At 43.8% G+C, this 16,100-nt stretch overlaps 1 protein-coding gene across 8 annotated transcripts in view; it reads right to left on the bottom strand.

Annotated features, from left to right (window-relative positions):
• Window positions 1-16,100, bottom strand: part of nlgn3a (neuroligin 3a) — a 100,057-nt gene that overhangs the window by 3,091 nt on the left and 80,866 nt on the right. For 5 of the 8 annotated variants that reach the window (XM_073487018.1, XM_073487022.1, XM_073487021.1 and 2 more), the window contains one exon: window positions 9,832-10,621. In XM_073487018.1, coding sequence (XP_073343119.1) covers window positions 9,832-10,621 — 790 coding nt within the window. Of the gene's footprint in view, window positions 1-9,831; window positions 10,622-14,454; window positions 14,474-16,100 lie in introns of all 8 variants that reach the window. The other 3 variants (XM_073487025.1, XM_073487024.1, XM_073487026.1) reach the window with 1 other exon arrangement.

The following is a 16,100-nucleotide window of genomic DNA, read 5'->3' as shown; positions in this document are numbered from 1 at the left end:
TTAGGCTGCGCGCTGGCTTTGAAGTCTTGCTCTGAGCTGTGGAGTCAGAGGGAGCGATCTAAGCTCGGTGTGTGTGCTGCTCAATGTGTTGAGGGCTACTAGGTTAGCCTGTTCTATTTGTACCGGGCTGCATGGGCGCTGTGTGATGCAATGTAGTCAGATCCACTTTATAATGTTTCCTGAGCACTCTGCTGCTGTGTTTTCCATCTGAACATTGTAAAGTAGTGCTGTAATCGCTGCTGAAGTTTTCTGCAGGTGGTTCACCTGATAACACCTGCACAATCTAATCCAATACAACAGTCTGATAATGAACACAGAGTCAAGCTGACGATATACGCTTTTATGTTGAAAGAAATTATAGATATCGCATGGATGTCATTTTGTGTAGGGATAGACTGATTATTGGTTCCGATATTCAGCATTTTTCTGATGGTCTGCGTGCTTTTTTGTTGGATTACAGATAAAATAAATTAATTAAAAATGCCCTAATCCGGCCCTGAGGCCAAATAATAACAGAGCATTATAAAGCAGAATCTTCAACCTAATTAACTAGTAACTAAAGTTATCAAATAAAAGTAGTGGGGTACAAAGTACAGTATTTGCATACGAAATGTAGTCGAGAGGAGAACTAAGTAGCAGAAAATGTAAGTACACCTCAAAATTCAGTACTTGAACAAATTAGACTTAGTTGCACTTGATCACTGGTTCCGACCAAGCAATGTGATTGGTCAACTAGACTTAGTATGTGCTTAACTCAGCATGAAAGCACACTTCACTCATCGCTCAAAATGTTACTCCTCCATTTCCAAAAATCAGAATGTAAATGTAACATTTATAGAAAAATTATGAACTTCAATAAAACAATTTTAGAACTTGCTGCATTAACAGAAGCCCTCCAACATACTTTTATAAGTGATTCATCAAGGTGAATGAGTTAGTCTTCTTTTTTTGTATTTAATCAGCTTTCTTAATAATGAATATAATTCATGGTGCTGTTAGATTGCTGCACTGCCCTGTTAATGCAGGTGTGTGCCTCCCTTGAGTGCAGCAAGCAAGTAGAGAGCAAACAGTTAAGTGACTGCGGTGAAAATGTTGCTTTTGAAAGGCTGAACTCCAACAAATGGACTGAATCAGAATATTTTGTTAAATATAAAAAACATGTTGTGGATTTTTTGAAATTATTACATCTATCTTTTCTTCAATAAATTTTAACTTTTGGACTCTGGAGTTATTGAAAATGTTTGGATCACACGGAAACTGTTCAGCTTTGATGATACCAAACGCTCCCGCATCCTCCATCAGTTTTGCTGGTGAGCAGGCTGCAACGCTACTACAAGAGCTATCTTAACACATATGTTTAATCAGTTAAAGGCGTAGTAGCTAAATTGTACATGGAATAAGCTTTAGCTATATTAAGACCGAGCTAGCAAGGCAGTTTTGTGTTAATAATGTGCCGTATAAATATCAGTTATCAGTCTCCTTTTCTACTAGTAATCTGAATCGGCCCTGAAAAAAACGTAACATTCAATCTCTAATTTCGTCTTTGCCTTGTATGCGTATGAGGATAAAATAGCATGAAAAGCATATAATATATGATTCTGTTTAAAACAGTGGCAAAGCTGAGAAACAAAATATTAACGTGTTCAAATAGAGTTTGAAGATGTTCTACCTTAATCTCTGCAGTGTGTGAACAGAGACATTTTGTTTTGGCTCCGTCCTCTTATTAGTTTGTATGTGGAACAATGTAATGACTACGAAGTCAGCTGAGACCAGTCACAGCTGAATACTCTGAGATACAGACAGAACAAAATAGAATTAAATAGGCTGGAAAGAGAAACGTGATGATCAGATATGAACAGTCTGCTGATCTCAATGGACTCAAGACTTTTAGAAGTCACTGCACAGCGAGGAATTATCATCAGAGATTAAAAACAATGGAAACACTTTTTAGTAAGGGGTTTCAAGTCAAACACTTAAGTAAGGCTTAACTAAGGCAGCCTCATGATGATTTAATGCATAAATTAAAGCAGGATGTATCATGAATTCTCACCATGAAGAATTAATCAAGTTATTATGACTTCATGCGATGATTAGCTCACACGCTCACACAATAGATCATCAGTTAAGAAATATTAATTCACAGTTACTTCATATTATTAATTAACATGCAACCAGATTGCCTGGATACCTCTTACATAAAAGGTTATTTCAGTATTTGCTCAGCCTCAACACCAATGCTATTTTTGACACAATTACAATCCAGGGGATGAAACATGACCAAAGTCCAAATTGGTGATTCAGTACGTGCAAGATAATTTTGGTTTTAGTGCATCTTCCTCTACCGTGCTACACTCCATGAATATACAACACAAATAAAACCCCCTCAGGTTGTAATCGTGTCAAAAGCACGATAGGGTCATGCAACAACATGTAAATGTTTGTATCTGATGCCCAGTTTGAAAAGAGTGACCGCATTCTTTGTGTCCTGGGCCACATTTAAGATCCGCCTTCTCAACTAATGTCCTCATCACCAGTCTGTCTGTTTTTCGTGTCTAAAGTGGCGTTTTACCTCCTAACAGCTGTTTGAACGTGCTGTTTCAAGCAATTTCACAATTTACAATAAACGTATTAAAGTAGACAATATTTTATTGCAGTGAACATGTCAAATTTTACAGATACAGTAAACAGTAACTAATAAAGGCTACTTTTTTGTCGTCTGTGGACAAAATCCCCAGACTATCCGGGCCTACTTGTTAATTCAGCAAATGTATTACATGAAGATATTTCTTTCTTTGTGTAAAAAACATTGTATCTGTTTGTTCCAGTGATGTACGTGTATATCTGCATATAAAGCAGGGATCACAGGTGGTCACTCGAGACATGTTAATACCAGGTATGAACTGACAGGCTTACAGCTGTCCACTTGTAATCGGATCACAGCACAGACGGCAGTACCAGGTTTGAATACCCTTATAGATACTTATTTTTTTAAATAAGAGCAGCTGAGCAAATGCATGGTCCTGAAATTATGAAATTAGAAAAACACCAAATTTAATTTAGATTCATAAGGAACTTGATCATTTGCTGTTTTTAGCAACAGGCAATAAATGTCACATCCTGCATTAAATCATACATCTAATTATCATAAGGCATATGAGAAAGTATATGGACCCCCATGGATTTGGACCCCCATTATAAAGTTATTGAACATTATCTTAACCTGTTAAAAAACTTCTGGCAAGCTAAAATAAAGTACATATGAGGGAGGGGTGATAAAAAAAAGGCTGTATTTCTTTGCCTGTTCATTTATTCTGCCTGAATAGCCTCAAATTAAAGCTGACAATCGAACCTCTTGGTCATCGTATCATTTTACATTCAAACACTATAACAGCGCGGTGATAAAACGCCGAACAGTGTGTCGATGTCCAAACACTTCCCGAGCTCGCCGTATGTGTTCAGCTCTATAGCAAACGCCACGTTGCGACTTGTATGAACAGCCCTGGCGTAATGTGATGTTTGTGGCCCTGTTGGGCTCTCAGAGCTCCCCTGCATTAGCTGATAGCCTGCCTCCTGTCAGACCTCCCACTTAATCCGGATGGTCATTGGAGCTGTGGCTGGACTCCCAGGCAGAGCAGAGGGATTATTACACCCATAAAAGCAGGCGTTTTAATGGCCTTTCAGATTTCCTCTGATGTGTTCATATGGCTGTGCTACTATAAACCATCGCCTTCATCTCCTCCTTAACCCCCCTCTTCCTCCTCCCCTCATGATGACCTGCTGACCCCCGCTAACCTTGCTCTGCCATGCGTGTTTAAGTGCTCCCTTGTGTATGTGTCTGTGATTGACTGGGAGTTTGTGTGTGTGTGTGCTTCATCTCCTGTCCGTCAGCCTGTCTACCTGTGTGTCTTAGTGTGTGTTGGCGCATTATGGCCTGATGGCCTATGGAGCCAAACATGTGCGTCACTTGAACAGAAGACATGTCACATATCACAAAGCAGTACATGCTTTGTAGCTGTGATGACGAGCCTCTCCAGGCTGATGAAAGACAAAGTGTTAAACGGCTCTTCTATAAGATGCTGCGCCCACTGGATGACAGACACGACTCTACCTACACATGTGACAGAACGGGGCTCGAGCGCATTACCTATTCCAAGCCCTATCTGCGAGCACTGATGTAAAAGGTAGATAAGGGGGAAGAATGAATATCATTTTCTTTCTTTTTTTCATTTCCCATGTACCTCCTTCCCCTTTTCATCCTGATGTAATTTGAAGCGCTTGAATGATCATAGACCTAGCCATCACCAAATCTGAAAAGACACGTTTAGGTGCCCTAAGGCAGAAGACAAGAATCTATTTTCACTACACTCAAGGTCTCTGAATCCAGAGCTGAGTAGAGCTGAGCAATATAAAACAAGGAACACGCATTAATTCAGTGGCACTGATGCTCCTTTTGCTAAGCTGCTAAAATATGCAAAGTTGAAGCCTTGTTTTTTTCTTTCCTCCAGTTATTGTTGTTACTTTTGTGTAACAAATTCATCCCCTGCAGTTGTTTATCCCCGTACCAGGTGACACAAAGTAAGCAGCTAATTGTCACTTTTAACTCCAACATATGGTTCTTGACACCTTTCCCTTTTGTTCTGTGTACATTTTTCATAAATGCACTTAATCTAATTCAGTTTGTTGACTTTGTCTTAGGGGGGCAAAGGGGGGGTCCGCACTGAGCGGGCAAATTATCAGGCTGCGCTCTTTTACCCTTCATGTGGTCTCACGCTGGGGCAGAGGGCTGAGTGATGCGTGGTTCATACCTAATGGCAGCCTTCGGTTCAGCGGGCTAAGTGATGCAGGGCGAGGCGCTGTGACTTTGGGGCGTGCAGAAGTGTTGGAGGACACAGCTCTCGGACCACTCCTTATTATGGATGCTATTGATTTTTTTGATTAGATGAGTGGCAGGAAACAAAACACCTCCCCCAACACATTCCCTACACTCTCCCTCTTTTTTAACCGATTAGTAGCTTTCTCCCACCTCTAGCCTGTTTTCAGTATCTTACTCCATTTTAATCCGACAACCACTCACTCATGGATGTACACATGCAGATATACTTCCTCTTCTTCTCCTCCTCCCCCGCCGTCCTCCTCTCATTACATTCAGCGCACAGCATGGACACCGATCAATTGCATCCAAGCCCCTTAACAAGCCACACCACTTCCTTACCTTCTCTAATGCAAATCAGGATATTGGCTACAAATCTCCTATCAAGTGAGTGCCTATTTAATGGAGTAGGTAGGTTGCTGTCCGGGCCCACAATGGAGAGCGTCCACAGACTCCTGGTGCAGGTTGAGTCGGCCCTAACGAAGGAAACTGAAGGGAATAATCCGGAGAAAGGACAAGGAGGGGGGTAAGGGATGAGTGATGTAACTACGAGACAGCTGGGGTAGAAAGAAAAGGCTGAAGCGGTGCGTGAATGAGGTCAGACGGGAGAAACAGTTGATGTATATGTGCTGTTAAACCTACAGAGGGGAGCTGTTCGATTGACAAGCGAGAGGAAGACAAAAAAAAATCAACACGCCGGGTTGTAAATCAAAGTGCTGGCTGTTAAATCGCACCATAGGCACACTGTAGTTCTTCTATCTACATTTGTTTGGTCTGCAGCCGTTGTCACTAAAGATAAAGCAATCAATACTGCATATTTTAGTTCATGTTGTGAATGTAAAACATGAGTAGACGGTCCTTTTTTTGGATAGAATAATGGGGGGGAGGAGCAGCGGAGGAGAATGAGGGAAGAAATTCAACACATGACAGCGCTCTGCTCTTTAACTACCTTGCAAGACCCTGCGCAGCATGTGGCACAGCTCACACACAGAAATGAGCACCAGCCAGCAGGAAAACAAAACAAGAACCGGGAAGATGGACCAACGTATTTATAGCCCTAATGATATATAATGATTGATCTTTGCTGGGCTTTTCATCATTCTGTCTTCTCTGAAGTGTTCGGCCAGGATTTTTGCGTATAGCCGTGCCGCTGTGCTTGCATTTGCGGTTGGTGCGGAAGTATGTGGCAAAAACTTTTGGACAAACTGTTCAGAAGAAATTGTTGTTATGGCAAAATTTAGCTCGGCAATGGTAAAACAAGTGTTGCAGCCAGAAAAATTAACCCTGAGCTGAGTAAATCCCCGGCTTCCAAAACTCTCAGGAAAGAACAGCCTCATAGTGTAAAAACACACTCGCAATCACACTCACACACAAACACGCACACACACACACACACACACGCACGCACACACACACACACACACACACACACACACACACACACACACACACACACACACACACACACACACACACACACACACACTAAGAAGATTTGACAGCGTGCACTCTCTGTATGCTTTTATGCCTCACTGACTCTGATGGAGGAAAAAAAAAAAGCGCATGGGCCCAGGATTTGCCCTGTAAAGATGACACATGAGAGCCAGGGACAGGAAGGGCTTTGGGGTGAACGCTGCTATGATACACGCTGTTGACATGCAGCCCAAGTGTCTCAACATCGTGTCCCACATGTTTCTATAGCCGATTTGGAGAGGGGGCATGAAGTGCAATCTGGGTCAGTTCATTACCAACATCTGGGAGGGGAGCGAGAGCTGCTTTACAGATATAGGGAAGACGGCTGTTGGACGGCCCACCAAGGCAAAGGGAATTCAACTGCGCCTTAATTAAAAGGATGTCCTCTTGAGCCAGATTGGGTTGGGTGGTGTTGAAGGAGAGATCTATATCCCCTAGTGCAGTCTAAATGAGGAGGATGAACTTACGAATCTGTGGGAAATATCTCACATCCGCAACCCCCCCCCCCTCAGAGGAGTTGATGGTAGAATCCTTTACTTGGGCTGCGGTACAATTACCCTTTGGAGCATTTTTTATTATCCTAGCATCTAATCCCAGGATTTATACCATCTGAGTGCCTAATTTTGGTCTGCATGTAATCCTCCAGACTGGAGTTATGCCAAGGCGACACAGCATAGGGTGGATACTGCCCGTAATGTGGCGAGCGCGGATCTACAATGTGTTGGGATGCTGTGTTGAAAACATAAACAAAACAGTGACGATCTGTTAATCCTTTTTGACATATACTTAGGTGAGATGAAATATTTTATGTTTTACATCATCAACTTACTTGATCCTTGTAATTATATTCTTTATGTAAATTTGATGCCAGCAACTCATTTAAAACAAGTTCGGACAGTAGCAACAAACACTGGGAAACTTGTGAAAATGTTTACAAAACCCCTGTTTGGAATATTCCACAAGTGATAATATCATGATTGGGTATGAACGGGGCATTCTTGAAAGGCTCAGTTGCTCACAAGCAAGGGTGGGGCGAGGTTCACCGCTTTGTGAAACACATGACTCTACACAGGATATTACTACATGAGCTTGAGAACACATTTGTAAAACCGTTGTCAGTTACTTTGCACATTATTGTGTTTTTATGTTTTACACGGTGTCCAAACCTTTCCGTAATCGGAGTTGTAGAACAGCTTAGCCTCTCACTGCTCTGCTCCTGGTCTCAATCAATCAGTGACGCGGAAATCTACAAAACTGACACAGGGTCAGCAGTAAAGTGCAATTTGTTGTTCTCGACTTCTGCCGCTTGCCAGGGTGAAGGCCAGGTTACGGTTACGGCAGGCTGACTGCCCATGGCAGTGTGTTGAATCGGTTGTAGGTAAAATGGGCAGGCTGTCGTCATCTATCAGAATTAATTTCAATGACATCGAAAGATCCAAGTAAAGAGTGATTCAGTACATAAGCAGCATGCATTTTTACCTTGAGGCCCCAAACTTTTCTCATTAAAATTGAACACTTTCTCTCGTCAAAAAATATTCTTGAAAGGACAAGTAAGAAAATCCATCTGTATCTACAAATTGCAGCTTTGTATGTGTTGACACAAGATGGCTGCCAGGCAGAGGAGACAGCTGTTTAGTCCGAGCATCACTGATGGACCTCAGTGCTTTCCTTGAGGAGCCAAAGCAGCAGTCCATCTGCACTCGTCTGCCATTAGCAGTTCAAGGCTGTAGCAGAGCCAGCAGCTCCGGGGCTCAGCCTATCGGCCAGACGACTGGATGTAAATGCCACCTGATTGGACAGCAGATGATTTAGAGACAGATAAAAAAAAACAGAACAAGATTTCAGACTCCATCCAGTTCAGGATGGGATCAATACCTCTCTGGTAACGGGGATTGTCAAATTAAATTTCAGTTGTTAGAAATGATTACTAGTAGTCATACAAAATGGCCAGGCTTAGAGATGGGTGGGGGTGAAACTGAGCATTGTGGGGAGCGGGAGTCACCCAGGGCACGAGTGATCGACTCGGTCTACGCTGAGGGAATCGATACCGCTGAGGGCAAGAGTTTGATATGTCTGCCTGATAAGTCTCTGTGTCTTTTGGGCCTCGGAATAATAGAGCATAGATAGTATTTCCAGCTACACACACACACACACACACACACTAGTATACAGAAAGACAGGCAGCCATGCACATATACTCAACCCAAACACTCAGCCAAGCACAAAAAGCACAGCACACACTCTGGGGGAACATTTAATCTTCCTCAGATTCAATATGTCTCAGGTTTTCAGACTGGGACGCAGGAAGTTCAGGAAAAAAAACACCTCTGAAAAAATGTCTTTGTTGAAAAATGCCTTTTCTGTCCCATCCTATTCATTGTAGAGCTTCCTTTTATCCTGCAGCTTCTTTTCTGTACCACTGAGGCCTTTTAACAGGACTCAGATAGGATTTCTCTCTGTGACTTTCTATTAATAAAAAAGTTTGTCATTGTGTGAATGCTGCTTTTAGTAATTGGTGAGTACTGTTGTTAAATGCATTTAAAAGACAAATGAGTAATATGTGTGGATATGTCATGATCCTTCTATTATTAGACGTAAGAAACAGATACTTGTCTGATCTATACTGGGATTAGAGAGGGATACTGACAACTGCTGCTAATTGGTTCAGACTGGTTCGTGATTGGTTCGAATCATAATACTGTTAAGATCCCGCAGCACTCAGTACTCTCAGTTGTTTGAACATCGTTCATTCATTCACTAACATTTTTAGTTTGTCTACTGTTAAATTACCTCGTTCCTGCATGTAGCCGACTGCTATTAATGATGTGTTCCTTTGCGTTGACTGTCTACCTCATGGTTGTGTTTATACAAATTTAACAGCTAATTTCATGTGTATAACAGCTGTTGTGTGTAACAGGGGCAATACTAGCAATCCAATGGGATGAAATGCCCTATATTTACACTGTTTGACTTTCTGATGCTCCACCATCACTGCAGCCGGTCATCTCCTCGTAGCTTGAGTCAGCAACCTGCTTCAATGCCCAGAATAATGCAACAAGTCGACCTCAAGTCAAGGTAACAATTGATATCAGGCTGGGCTCACAATAAGTACCAGCCTCTGGCCAAATGCTGGTAAAATATGAACAGTTCATATCTTGCATTTCCCTGCTCTTGATGTATGCCATAGATCTTTAAATGCTTCCTTGCATTTGATGTGTTTGTGTAACAACTACTAGCTCTCCACACATTTGGAGGAGAAGGTTTGTTGTTTTATCTTCTCCAACCACACGACCAATGCAATTAACAGTATACCATGATCTTGCTGCGAAATAAAATAAAACATAAAACATAAATGAACAGTGGTGTGCCGAGTTCTAATTAAGGAGGAGTATCAATAAGTATCCAAACCTGCCATTGATAAAAACCTAACAATACTCATCCCTAATTTGGAGAACTGATGAAAAACAAGATACAGTCATTTTACTCACCCAGTCTTGGCAAAGTTGGTCCAGTAGGTCATGACCACAGCACTGAGCATGACATCATTCTTTGAGAAGTTACAGGGGAAAAGATCCGTCGGACCAATCATAGGAATTCCAAATACATAGGGCACCTCGTCCCCGTGGGCGGCATCTGACCAGGCTGGCTTCATCAGGCTCTGGCAGTGGTGGTAGAAGGCGTAGAAGTAGGTGGGTGAGCCGTAACGAGCGTGAAGATCAGCTGTCACCACCGACGGCTCCACCCACTGGTGGTCGGTGAACAGAGCCACCAGCGTCTTACGCCTGGTCTCTGGATTGTCTCTGTCTGCCCAGTCTGTGTACATGAACTTGATGGTCTCCCTCAGTGTGTCCTTGCCCTCTGGGTACCCGTACAGACTGTCCACAAAGTCTGACACGGAGAAGTCAAAGTCATTCCCAGACACGCCGTCCTCTGAATCCACCACGTTCTCCACGAACCGCAGTCCCTCGCCCTGGTTGACCCCAAGCATGATGTCGTAATTGAGGAACTCGCCCTGCTCCATCAGGATCTCGGGGTCGTCCGGGATGACATCGCCATCGATTACAGGTCCAAAGGCCACGTGGTACCTCGCTGGTTGTATGTCCTGCTCCACCAGCTCCCTGGAGCTCTTCTTCCTCAGACAGTCCACCATGTCTAAGGTGTCCAGGACGTTACAGCCCACCTTCTCTGCCAAGAGACGTGTATACTTGACCGGCTGGTAGTTCACCGCCCAGCTGGAGAGGGCTGACCCGCTCTGAATGATGGCTCTATGGAACAGACCTGCACAGGGACACAGGAGGAAGAGATAGGATGATATTTAGTGTGTCACTATTACAGAGGATAATTCAGTTATGTGTTGTACTACATGATAGTTTTTAATTTTGTTGCTGCCATGATCAAAAGGGGACTGTCAGCTGATAAGAATAACAATGGCCAGACAGAACAAATTCCTTGTTGCCACACGGAACAATAATGGAATCATGGCGCCGATAATGACTGTGCAGATGGCCTGGTCTCACAGACAGCTCGCAGGCAGAGGAGGGAATCAGCACTCTGTCTGTCATCTTCTCTTCTTCAATCCATCTCTATATTTTCTCTCGCTAATCATCTCTGTATGTTTGTCACAAGCAGAGGATGCCAATATGGCTAAAACTGGCAAAACCAGACTATACAATCCCTTTAACACATGCACTGCGACCCTGAACTTATCGAGAGAATACCCGGAGGAGCTTTATATGAGAATGCAAATGTCTGAATCAGCTGAACCTGACATTATCCAGACTTTACCTGGCCAGCTTCTTTGAACAAAGTCTGTGTAATGTCCAACTGAGCCCATGTGTGAACAGAGCAGGTCATTTCAGATAAAATCGCAGTGAGTGAGACACGTAGGACGTTGGTGACTCTGTCCTCCCTGATCAGAGGACCTTAAAGACCTACTGGTGACATAAGACTGCAGTAGATGTCTGATGTTGGCAGGTGCCTGACCATGCAGAGCTCTATAAGTGATCAAAACACAACTCGAGATTGTACATTTGGGCTGTGTGATATGACCAAAATACAGTTTTCTGGTCCGTGTCAGACTTTTCATACCCAAACAATTTCCATGCAGAAGAAGTAGCCCCTCTTTTATGTACAAGGCGGATCAGAGTCCAGAACTGATTCTCCAGACCTTGTCTCAAAAGTTCATATAAGAAAATAGCTTAGCATATCCAAAAATCCCTTTCCTTGTATGAAACAGAAAGAGCCTTGAATATATGAACTCTATGCACATGCCCTCCTTCTGTTAATGTACTTTTCAAGGTAGCTTAAATTGGTTGAACCTCAAACACTGCAATTATAGACACAGATGTTCCTTTTTTGCAGTCATTACACACACACACACTCACAGTTAAACACACAGTACCTCTGCTTCAGTTAAAAGTCATCTATTTTACCTGAAAGATCACTAAATTCCACAGGAGTTGGTGGGTGGATTGCTATAAATAAAACTCTACTCCTACTCCCTACATTAGCAGAAGGAATGGAGCTGCACATATTCATCCAGCGATACAATGCAACATGGTGGTACACAATAAAAGAGGGCCAAGCAGAACAGAACACCATGGTCTACTGCTTGTAGTATCCAGAAATAGAGACAACAGACCATCTATTACGTGAACCTAAATAGGAGTTTGGCGTTTGCGTGTGGGTAAGCTTTAAAGGGGGTGGAGGGGGTTCAGAAACCCAGGAGAACAAATCTACAGTCCCACGGGGTGCTTTCACAAATCAAATTACATTTTTAGTTGCAGTGCAGAGGAAGGGAATATAAAATGACTTTTCACCACAAGGAACAGATCCCAAATAACAAACATCATTTCCTCAAATATAATTGAATTGCGTCTCCTTTGAAAAATGTCTCCTGACAGACAGTAGAGTGAAGGTGACATGACATCCTCTCTGTCTCGGGTAGGCTTCCGTCACATCACTGACGTTGTCTCCGTCTTGACAGCACCCCTCATCTGTCCCCCTGATATGGTTTTGGGAATCACAAGTGCTGTTTTACGAATCTCAGAGAAAATCAGAGGCGAAGCTCCCACCACTTGACCATGCTGCTTTATTGCTCATGGCACTTCCACTGCCAGAGTCAAGGAATACAACTGAACTCGTGATACTGAAAGCAAACGCTCCTGAAATGGCACGTATACAGAAAAAACGTCATTAGACGATTCCACATTTAAGCCACAAAGACTAGCAGGGAAAATATACAGGCACGCAGACTCAGTTTGTGATATTTCAGCGTCAGTGTGGGTGGCTTAGTGTTTATGAGGTAAACAGCAGACTTAAGTGCCAGATATATCACTTTGGTAGTCTTAATCAGAGGCGGCGGGGGGCTTATTTCTTCTTGGCGAAGATGAAGTGTTTATTTACAGAGCTATTTACATTTATTTGTTCGCAAGTAGTAAGTAGAATTAATGTGTCTGGGTGAGTGAACTGTGAAATGTTTCTCTGGTAAGTGTGTGTACTGGTATAAGCCACATTTGGTGTATTTGAACAAAGATTTTGGGTGTGTTAGCAGTAAAGATTTCAATTCATGTCTGAATTTATGTTTTTGATTTAACCTCAGTGGGAAAAAAAATGACGTTTCTGCATCACATATCTGATTCTATGTGCATGGGAGCATCAGCTCTTCATGGCCCTGCCCTGTCGCTGCCCTTCAAGCTGTCCTGTGGCTGTGAGTCTCTGCAGGACGGAGGCCTGTGCCGTGTCCCAGGGAGCGGAAGCAGATGTCGAGGGTATCACCCACTTGAAAGCATTAGAGGGGCAGCCGCAAGATGAAAGATGGCCGCTTGGAGGCAGAGAGGGGGGCTGGGGCTTAATCCTGCCATCCCCTCCTTTCCCTTCCTCCTCCTCCTCCTCTCCTCCCTTCCCCTCCCCTCACTCTTTAGTGGTATTGCCTCTCCTCACATCTCAACTCAGATTGCGCTGTGCAAACAGAGCCAGTCATGGTGCAGCGAGTCTGTCCTGAATCCCAATGCCGCCAGCCACGCCACAGCCACTTTCTGAACGTCTTTGATCAGAAGTTGCTGAATGTAAAACGTTTGCCAGCAGAGCAGCCCCTCCGATTGCCAAGGAGATTTGACAGACATACGTATATCAAATCCTTTTGCCGTAATTGAGGAGAGCGGCTTGAATTCAACTAGGCTTGGTCTCCCTGTCTGTCTGTATAACTCGCAGATGGCCGACTGCTGAGGAGGCTGGAGCCAGGTCGACAACATTAGATTTATCTCCCGCTTTGGTTGATGAAAGGGAGGAAGAGTGACTGAGGCTTTACTATTGTTTGTCGAGAAACATATAAATCCAGCGCACACGGGCTGTCACCGGACCGATAAATATGTATTAGAGCTGTGTGTGATGAGCCCCGCTGTGGTAGGAAGCTCACTGGGGAAGGTCAGAGAGAGAGAGGAGAGAGGAGCACAGGCTCTATCGCCCACTGAGGGAATCCACTAATTATCCACACTGGGAGGTGTACGTGTGTGTCTGAGTGCATGTGTGTGTATGCACGCGTATTTGTGCTGACTTTGATTGATAAGACGCAGAGATGATGAATAGACCGACAGACGACAGGCTTCATCATGATGGGGGTTAACCATTTGTGGCATTGTTTTGTCTTCAGTATCTACTCTGACGGCTAGTGCGTTGCAAACGATTACTCAACATCCCGACGAATTAAACACGAAGAGCGTGATGCAACGCCATCAACACGTGTGTCACAATCCTATCTAGCATGTTTTACTTTGCAAAAGCAACAGATAGCCCTGAAATTATCTGCCCCTGGTTGACATGCTAGAACCCGACACCCAAACTGTGAGCAGATCCATCAAACCATAGTGTTGCTGGCAGATTGAGGTCACGCTGAATTATGACTGGAGCTCCGAGGTAATCACTCATCGGGTCCCTGCTAAAATGCTGTTGCGTCGCTCTTCAGCCGCCTCTGCGCTGCGGTTTGCTGACCTCGACCGCGCTGCCCCCTCACTAGACACCCGTTAAATGGGCATGCGGTTCAGGCCCTAGATTGGTGGAGTGGCTTGTAGAGATAATTCACAGCTGATAGGAAAGAAAAAAAAAAGCTTGACCTTGGGGGTGTGATGACCACTGCATAGGTTAGAGAGCCACACTTAACACAAACCCACAGGCTCAAACACACACAAGTTTAGGCCATGTTTTGACAACAGAAATATGGATGAGAGGCTCATATTAACAAGACAACGCTGCATCACTGGACAGAGAGTACCATGACGTGGCTGTGCTTTGGATCACTGCTGATGTATTACGTGGCAACTTTGGGCATGTGTGAGCATTCAGTCCGTGTTAATGGACAAGGATGTTCTGCTGGCCGTGCTGCCAGTAAGCCCCATAAATGACTGTACTTTGTAATCTGGAACAGCTGGCAAAAATCACTGAAGCATCAGCAGTGAGTTTTATCAGCCTGGCCCTGAGATAAATGTGACCGTAAAGTGCATCCTGCAAAACCACGACAACCTCAACAATGTCATCCAAATTTATAACGTTAAAAAAAGAATTAACAAAGACAACAACTGCGTGAGTGCGACGTCTGTCAGGTGACCTTGAGAGTTTGGATTGGCTGAGTCTCATTTTATAGGTCAGTGATTCATTCTCTTAACTTGACTTTAAGAGCTAATAGGGGTGAAAATATGTAAAGCAGCGAAATCTTATCAGAATTCTTCTCAGACACATGAAAGCAATCGCAAGAGAGGAATAACTTGGCCACAGGGACGTGTCTTTCTCTCGTTCCCCCCCCCCTTTCCCTTAACTCCTACTAGATCTTGTACTTGCTTTTTTTCGCCCTCGCCTTCAATCTTTCCTCCGCTCTGTTTTTCTGTCTCTCTCCGTCTCACTCTCCCCGTCTCTTTTTCCGAGGGACCATGCTGAGTCCCTCCCTGCTGATTATTAGACATGAGCCTGCGTTCAGCGGAGCCTGAATCCTCTGAGCCATCTTACCTCCACCATCTCCTCACTGTAAGCAAATCTCCAAAGACCCGAGGACTGTGCAGAGCCCCCTCTGTTGCAAACATTTCATTCCGTCTACAGACAAACTAGGCTAGCACTCAGTTGGACACACTCAATAAATGTTGCTCTGCCTCTCTTGCTGCATTTCACTCGGGCTCGTCCTTTCTTTCTGTCTCTGTGCCGTTTTTTCCCTGCATTCTTTCTTAACTCTCATCTCTTCCGGGAATGCGCATTGTTATTTTTTCCGATATGATGAAGATAGACAAAGTGGTTAAATCCCACCTGAAATATTTAAAAACCAGCTGGAAGATGAATACTTGCAAATTTTGCCTAATTGTACATCCTTGGCCACTTCATAACGCAGGGTTAAAGCTGCTGTCTCCATGGCTACAGCCTACAGTACCACAGGCTGCATCCACTTAAACACAAGTGCCTCTGGTCTGATCATGCATTAGTCCATGGATAATTTCACATTGGTCTGGCAGCCCTGAAACAATACCTACATTGTGCTTTTTCTGTTCCATTACAACTCCCACCCAGCGTCGAACTCGTCAACTCCTAGACGAATGATGCTGAAGGAATCAGGAAAATACACTTCCTGGATTCCCTCAGGCTACAGGGAGATACTGTAAGTTCAGGCATCCATGCAGTGTGTGTGTGTGTGTGTGAGAGCATGAGCATTAACCCAAGCAAGACTGTTATTTGCAGTACTTGTTTGCTTAAGCAATAGGAATGAAACATGACATAAAAC

This window comes from Pagrus major, chromosome 18 (assembly GCF_040436345.1).
Source record: "Pagrus major chromosome 18, Pma_NU_1.0".
NCBI lineage: Eukaryota > Metazoa > Chordata > Actinopteri > Spariformes > Sparidae > Pagrus > Pagrus major.
The sequence above is the reverse complement of the archived record's forward strand: the minus strand, read 5'-3'. Positions and strand labels throughout refer to the sequence as shown.